The sequence below is a fragment of the Castanea sativa genome, chromosome 9 (genome assembly GCF_040712315.1).
Source record: "Castanea sativa cultivar Marrone di Chiusa Pesio chromosome 9, ASM4071231v1".
Lineage (NCBI taxonomy): Eukaryota > Viridiplantae > Streptophyta > Magnoliopsida > Fagales > Fagaceae > Castanea > Castanea sativa.
Window position 1 is genome coordinate 14,724,540 of NC_134021.1, and position 8,645 is coordinate 14,733,184.

The 8,645-nt window shown below is 33.3% G+C and overlaps 1 protein-coding gene across 1 annotated transcript; it reads right to left on the minus strand.

Annotated features, from left to right (window-relative positions):
• Nucleotides 1-211: 211 nt before the first annotated feature.
• LOC142610523 (vacuolar cation/proton exchanger 3-like) lies at nt 212-8,241 on the minus strand. The gene is made up of 12 exons (XM_075782337.1): nt 7,860-8,241; nt 5,110-5,177; nt 4,931-4,959; nt 3,533-3,729; nt 2,879-3,091; nt 1,964-2,092; nt 1,714-1,830; nt 1,565-1,618; nt 1,344-1,460; nt 930-1,020; nt 758-822; nt 212-662 (listed from the first exon to the last, which is right to left on the minus strand). The coding sequence occupies exons 1-11, from the start codon at nt 8,130-8,132 to the stop codon at nt 761-763; spliced, it is 1,350 nt and encodes a 449-aa protein (XP_075638452.1). The 5' UTR covers nt 8,133-8,241; the 3' UTR covers nt 212-662; nt 758-760.
• Between the last annotated feature and the right edge of the window lie 404 nt (nt 8,242-8,645).

Genomic DNA, 8,645 nt, shown 5'->3' on the forward strand with positions numbered 1-8,645 from the left:
AAACTTTATTAATTATATAAAATTTTCCAATGATAACCGCTTTAGAATTGCCCAATGGTTCATTAACAAATGCCTTTTGGGCATTCATTAACTTTTCCCTATATGTGTGTATGTGTGCACGCGCACGCAAGCGTGCACTAGAAATTGGCTAAGGCGGGTTGAGAGGAAGTCATAACACTATATGTTTGATTGACTTGAGTTAAAATTGAAATGACACTAAAATATAAGTACTCATTGCCTGGAAAGCCAAAACTACTAGTTGGTATAAATATTTGAAACAAAAAATTTAATTGCAAATCTAAACAACAACAACAATTTCCATTCATCTACTATTATTGCACTACAAGAGAAAAGCAAACCCAAACCCTTGCCATATGCCACTAGTACCCTTTTGGCATTTATATCAAACAAACCACAAAAACATTCTGAGAGATCTATACGACACCATGTATGTTTTAGCCAATCTTCATCAAGCTTTGATGGTATCCATATAAAGTCAACTTTAGAGGCATGACAACTTCCGTCGACAAGAAAAACCCGACCAGTTGGTTTTTTGGTAAGCGAGTCCAATCAAACTCGAAGAACTAACAAATCTGTTGCATCTGTTGAAGTTTCAACGGAGGAATGCTTATCTGAGCAGTGACCCCTTAAGGCACATAAGCCTGCAGTAAAATTGTTCTATTAAATTTGATACAAAAAATATGTATAAGGATGTGACATGTAAATAAATTCATGTACTTAAAGAAGTTGAGCATACCTGTTAAGCGCTTAAGACTCCTGCTGTAGTCATCTGAAGTCCTGAGTTGACGATGTTTGCTTGGCCTAAGGTTTTAAAAAAAGAAAGATTTAGATATTAATTAGACTTAATCGTAAATGCACAAAGGGCATAGATAATATATCCTAGAAACAATAATGTTGTAAGTACTTACTAAGTGGTGTTTTGGATACAAAGAAGCATGCTGCAATAACAATGTAGCACAAGAGGAGAACCAGTCCCTTCATGTAGTGAGATGTCCCATCCTATAAAATCAACAGTGAAATAGTTCAAAACAACGGAACAATCATGATATTGATAGAGACGAGTCTTTTTGTTTATGATGGAGATATTATATTAGAATAATAGTTAAATAATTAAATTTAACATTTTCTATTAATTTCATGCCTAGTGCTAAAGAGTGTTAAAATAAGAATTAAATAATTAGCTTTACCCCTTTCAATTAACTTTTTTTTTAAACACCTTTTTTGTTAACTTAAGATTTATAGACAAGCAATAGTATATACTGTTCAAAACTATTGTCTCCAAATGTACTAAGAGGAAGCTTTTGAGACATGAATATTTTCACCTGAAGTGTGAAGGCTGTAACGATTATTGATAATGCAAGAGAGGTGGTCTCAAGGGTGTTGAAATCAAGATCCATGTGAATTCCCATAATCCAAGATACAACCACGCATAATGGGACCTGAGTATTTAGACGATATTTATTTAGCATCACCATTTAACTAAGTTCACAAAGAAAGCTTTGTCAGGATAGCCATTCTAGCAATATAGGTTTTAAATTCTTACCACAAACATTGCAATTTGAGTCGCAGACCCTAAGGCAACACCTAATGATATATCCTGCATTTGTGTGCAAAAAAATCTCACTTAGAATCTTATAATTTTCAAACTTAGTACCACAATTAAAATGGTAGAAAGGCCATTATATTACTCACCAACTTGTTCTTGAAAGCAAATATGACCGCCCCAGCATGTTCCGCTGCATTTCCAACAATTGGTAGCAAGATTATGCTGAGGAAGCTGACTGACAAGCCCCAAGAATCTGATGCATCCTGAAAGGAATTGAAATCCTTATGAATACCTTGATAGATAAATCTCTTCAATTACAATGCATGAAATAGTTACATTCCATTTGATAATTCTCAACCAGACAAGCACTATGAAAATGGCTTTTTTCATTTTTACCTCAATTGTAGCCACCACATATTCAGACAACACAGCTATGACTATAGTCATCCCGACCAACCAAACAAATCCACTCCAGAATCCTATCACAGGCACTTCTTCCTGATTCTCTGCACCATCTTCTGATTCCTGATGGTTCCACCATAGATGTTTAATTAGCTATGTTAGCATATACTGGTATCAGGGAATGATTGACCAAAGAATTCTTTAGCCTTTCAAAATAAAAAATAACACTAATTTTTTTTTTAAAAAAATTTTATTATTAAGGCATATCCTTAGCCTGCTAGAGAGAAATCAATTTGTAATACAAGTTGCAACATGATAAATCATTAGGGCAAGGAGTCTACTTGCACCTTAAATGTTTTTATCTTTACTTCTAACGGTTACATTGTTGTTTTTTTATAAATGTTTTTAAGCTACCTTCAAAGTAATTATGTTTTGATTTAAGAGAATTTAAGTTATCAGTTATTGAAATAGCTAGATAAAAAAACAATGGTAAGTGTGTTTTTAAAATATTGATAAGGCAACAAAACATAAACTACTAATTCACTAATGAATGAATCATGATTTTATGAATTCAAGTTAGAGTTAGCATAAGAACTGTAGAGAATCTAATCCATGTAGTAGAATGAGAACTTTTTTTTTTTTTAATGGGGAAATAAACCAAGAATGATATCTTTTTCTTTAATTATGATATAAAGAAATATCATATGACTAGACTTATTTCTTTTTATTAGTATGAGACATTTCATTGCAAGAGTTTTTTTTTTTTTTGTTGGGGTAAATAGGGTAAAGGGAGACGTGGGGTTTCAATTATATAGATACCACAAAAATGTCGGCACCATTGGATTATGAACTGCTTGAACCCCGCCACAAGAGACTATTAAAATTGAGAAAATTATATTTTATATGTACCTCCTGAGCTTCAAATAATTGGCGGTGTGTCCACAATTGGAAGACTAGGTAGGCAGTGTATGCAAGAAGCATGACAATGCTACTGGCTCTTGACAATTGGATTGTTGGTATTACGGTGAATTCAGGCAAGGCCCCAGAATGCCGAAACAAAGTAGGCAGCAAGTGGCACAACAATGCTAGCAGCAACAGGAGTGAGTTCACATCAGCTTGTCTCTGTTATGTCATAAGGTCAAGCAAACATCAATTCACCATCAACTTGACCCAATTGGAGGACTTACACATGAGCTATGTCAATAATTTTACACTTTTTACTATATGTCATCATCAATCACAAAAAAATACAAATATTTATTTATTATATTGTTAAAAATTGATGCTAATCATATACACATTAAGCTTTATATTTTTGAAAATATTTTTTCAAGAATTGAAAAAGCTGTCAATACTTTTTCAATTTCCGAGAAAATATTTCCAAAAGTGATTTATTATTGTGTGCCCTAAGGGCACACATTAACAAAATCCATCATATATATATATATATATATTATAAGAGAATAATCATATATTTATTGGTAGTAAATTGACAATAATTTTAGAATTTCTCATATATATGTTAGAAAAGGTTTTTTTTTTTTTTTTTTAATAATAACTCACTCTGTCATATTTTTGTTCCCTTCTAAGGTTGGCAATGCCACCACAGAAGAGAGATGTCCCTAGAACCAGAAGAAGGTTGGAAAGAATGGAGCCCAAGAGAGAGTACTTGACTAGGGCTATTTTATGTTCGCTTAGAGCAAATATTGCAATAATAAGCTCCGTAGCATTCCCACATGTTGCATTTAGAAGCCCTCCCACTGCAAAATCACATAATAAACTACTTAATAACTTAAATATTTGGAATTGTGAACTTCTTAATATTGAATATTGATGTGCAAGTGTCCCTTTAGTCCACCCTTAATAATTAATGAGAGAATATGCCATTTGATTCAATGATGATGTTTTTTTTTTTCTAAAAAAAAATTAATTTCAACCAATACAATTTTGAAATCAATGCAAATTGCAATCACTAACTTAAATTTAATTGGAGGTAATAAAATTGATAAATGTAAATGAAATATAGATAATAATCCCACTTTGATTTATTCTTGAAATTAGTTGAAAACCTTAGATATATACTACACCTAATTAGGAATTGTAGCTCTATAAGAGTTTGTTTAGATACTGCTTATTTTGTTGAAAACTGAAAACATTGTAGTGAAATAATTTTTAAATGTGTAAATAATACTGTGAGACCTATTTTCAATGAAAAAGTTACTGAAAAAAGAGATTTGTTGAATGTTGGTTCGTGAACAGTACACGAGATCCACTGTGACATAAAGCCACAAAAACACGCTTCTTCACAAAAAAAATTGCAGACATAGAGATGTGAACGCAATTCAAACGCATGCTAAGTTTGATGCTGACATATGTAGGTAGAATCTTCACTGAAAATTTTGCTATTACTTATGTACAAAGGACAAAGGACAAGACAGAACCATGAAGTGTCCGCGGACTCGATAGTGATATCTCAACCATGCATAACAGCGAGGTTAAATGAGGTTTACAACGTTTTGCTTCCAGGAGTTACACAGACTTTTTCAGTAAAATTTAACAAATTATATATTTGGACAGTAGTATTAGTGCAGACGCGTGAAGCTATGAGCATCGAAATGATCGAATCCGGTTTGGTCTTTGGAAAACCATCAAAACCAAGCCAACAGTAATTTAGGTTTTTTGACCCTTTCGAAAAAAAATAACCATCTCTTTCAATGTATTTATGGTTTTCTGACTCTCAGAATGTGCTGCACCAATAGTTAATTTCTGCCTTAAACTTTGTTCTATAAAAGAACCAAATTAAAGCTTGAACACTGCTCGAATATGATTGGGAAAACTGGAAAAGTTTTGGTTACATTTAAACAAATTCACGAGGAACCAGAATTATATAACATTTTATTGTAGCCTATTGTCATGTGTATAAATGTATATATTAAAAAGAACTATATTTTACGCTCATACCTGTAGGACCGGTGTAGCAAGCAATTTGTCTGATTGCAAAATAGGGAAAACGAAAATTAGTATTGATCCCAGATACATACCAAATTGCTCGTGTGTGTGTGTATATATATATTATAGACGATGAACAATGAATAATAGATTGATAGACAGCTATATAAAATTTGATTATTCTGCCTTACTCTGTCAGGAAGCTGACACGTTCAGCAAGTGGAGTGAGGCCAAGTAAGCTCAATGCGAATACCCATGGCTGCTTGCAATAAAATCAGAACGGTCATCATTATAAGAATATAGAAAATGAATAAGAAAGTAATTGTCTCCAGAGCCTGTTGAGCTGTTTTCAGGCTGAGTAAAAAATACTACTCAGCCCCATCACCCAAGAATAAAAAATACTAGAATTATTTCATACCAATCATCAGCATTATTATTATTATTATATAGATGGATTTGAACTTATATAGTTTTTGCTTTGTAATAATTATTTTTTATTATTGTACCAAAAGATTAACCAATTTTTTTTTTTGCATAGTTCTTTTCTGTGTAGGGCTTGTACGTTGAATTCAAACCTAGATCAATCTCTTATTTGAGGATAAAAAATTTTACCCATTAAGCTAAAATTCACATTCTATACCAATTACGGATCACAATGGGAAAAGTTAGATTTAGATTTGAAGCATTCGTCCTTACCCCGTCACCTTTTTTTCAAGAAGGGGAAAACTCACACAAGGCGTGTTGAAACTTGAAAGTATTTTGTTACCCTTAATGAGGTGACTTCAACATTAATAAAATAAAGATATAATTGAAAAGAGAAACCAAGTGTCTTGTGTAATGGTAATAAAATATTATAGAAGATAAATTATAAATAGGATACACATGGGGTGAAAGAAACCCATGCGAGGTAAGACTAGTCAAGCGGGCCAAGGCAAAGCAAGAAATGTTTTTTAACAGTAGGCCAAACATCTAAAAATATCAATATCAATGTCAATCAATTTATGATAAAATTAAATAATGAATGTTGCTTTTATATGCCTAACATATACAATACAACATAAGAGCATCCACATTCATTTTTCTAATTCTATCCTATCTTACCATCCCAAAAATCTACTTTATCAATTATACCATACCATTTTATAATACCTCAACATCAAAATTTTTATTTTTCTATTTTACTCATTAAAATAATATATCTTCACAATAAAATAATATATCACACCATCAGCATTACCATCATACACCACATTATTTATTCTTTCTTTCTCTTTCTTTTTGTTCAGGAACCACAATCAGCACCACAATTGCATTACACATACCTGACACCACCACCATCACCACCATCGACCCATAATCTACCGTCAACACCAAAAAAAAAAAAACCCACACCATCAACACCACCCTCTTTGATCATCAACACCATAAAAAAAAAAAAAAACGCAGCAACCCACCGCCACCCAGCACCACCAAAACGACACAACCCACAACCACCGTGACCCACACCTCAACCACACCATGATCCACCGTGACCCACACTCGTGACACCTCAACCACACCTCGATCCACCGTGATCCGTCGAACTTGAAACCAACCCATATCACATACCCAACAACCACCGTGAGCACAAACCTAACCCTAACCCATTGCCCATCACCACCACCACTGAAGAGCATGACTATGAGTAAAACCCACCACCAAAAAAAAAAAAAAAAAAACAGACCCACGGTGAGCAAATCCCAACCCATGGCAAGCAAAACCCAAACCCATGGCAGTAAACCCACAGTGAGCAAATCCCAGATTTAAGCCGGCAAACTTAGACTCAAGGCGAACACACCCTGATTTCGTTCAATCACCCAATCGCCACTCCAAAACCCATTCCAAAAATCTAACACAATCAACCCAAACCCACACCAATCCATGTTGTCGCCGTCAACCAGAGAGAGACCAAGCCACGTCGCCATTGTCAGCCATGCCGATCTACCAAGGTGTGGTGGCTCGCCATAGTGTGATGGCTATGGGTTTTGGGTCTGAAGACTGAAGAGAGAAGGAAGCGAGCAGAGAAATAACGAAAGAGAGAAAGAGAGGAGAGAGAAAGTATAGGAATTTTTTAATAAAAAGGAGGAGAGAGAGAATTAAATAATATTATTGACCTTTACCATTAAGCTACAGTGCATTCTACATTTAGAATGACACTTTAGCTGAATTGCAAATTTTTTTGCAATTGTTGGGTTTTACCATAACCAATGGAGTGAGGTATTTGGGCTTAAATTGCAAATTTGGATTACATTTGCAATATCCCCTATGCGCTGTGGATGCTTTAAGAGAAACATAGTAGTGACATAAAGTAAATGATTTTTTGTTGTTGCTTGTTTTGGGATATAAAGTTTTTAGTATATTTTCTTCTAATGAAAAAAAGAAAACATTCCTATATCCCTAATTCAATTAAAAAAATTTGTTTGTCGGGGAAAAAAAATACAAAACAGATTACTTATATATATATATTTATAAATATATGCTTTAAATACTTTTAAAATTAATGAATTATCTATGACATATTAAAAAAATTAATATGAGCCACTAGTGCTTTAAATAAGCGTTTATATATATATATATATATATAAATTTGAACATAATTTAAAAAATTATTATTAATTAAATAAAGGGGGAGGGGATGAAATTGAAAGCAACGAGACCTCAGTTCCCCCCTCTCTCTGCCATTAATTGAGTGGGGTGGAAAATTTTTATCATCCCTACAATTATTAATATTGAAAGAACATGTATTTTGTTTTGTAGACATAAAATGATGGTGGGATATATAATCGATAATTTTCAATGAAACCACTTTGATTTAAAACATATCATAGTTCCTTCAGTTCCTGTAAGTTTTCACTGTTACATAGAAAACCATAGTAAGTTAAGAATTATAACAAGAACTTACTCTTCCAAAACCATAAATCTCAGCTGCAATGGCTAGTGGGATGGCTGGAAATAGCACAGAAAGCTTAGTTCCCAGAATAACCTCTTGAAGATTTGCCAACAATTGTCTAAGGCAAGTTATGGGAACTTTTGAGACAAGTTTGAGGTCGGACTTTTTGCGGAGAGATGAGGATGACATGTTGTGGTGGGTACGACCATGCCTCATCTCCTTGCTCAAGGTTTTGATGTTTCCATTTTCCAAAAGCCATGGTTCTTGGTGAGAGTTTGAAGCCATTTCTGTGACACGACTGAAATAGTGAACTATAGCTAACAAGAATTCGATTTTCTAAGTATACTTCTATGTTCCTATGTCTATATGTGTTATGAGAGAAAGCTACTGTTATAAATAGGTGAGGACTAAGCTTTATATAGAAGGTTTGGGATGCACCTTCCTCGAAGTTTCTTAGCTAGCTGCTTCACATACCATTTTAGGGAAAATGAATGGAATAGATTAGAATTAGATAAAAGAAAATAAAGAAATGGAAATGAATAAAAGTATAGAATGAAATTAAGGGAGTGTTTGAGAGAGTAGTTTGAGTTATGTTGTTCGGGTGTTTTTGATATACGTGTGAGTAAAAAAGTGTGTAATGTTGTTTAAAATAAGTGAAAGTGTGTTAAAACTAAGGTGTCAAACAGACCCTAAGTATTTATTTCTCTTTTGATTAGATGTTTGAAAGGGAAAGAAAGAAATAGAACATTGCAAATTTCTTTTTTCCTGGTTTTACTGATACAATTTTTTTTCATAAAA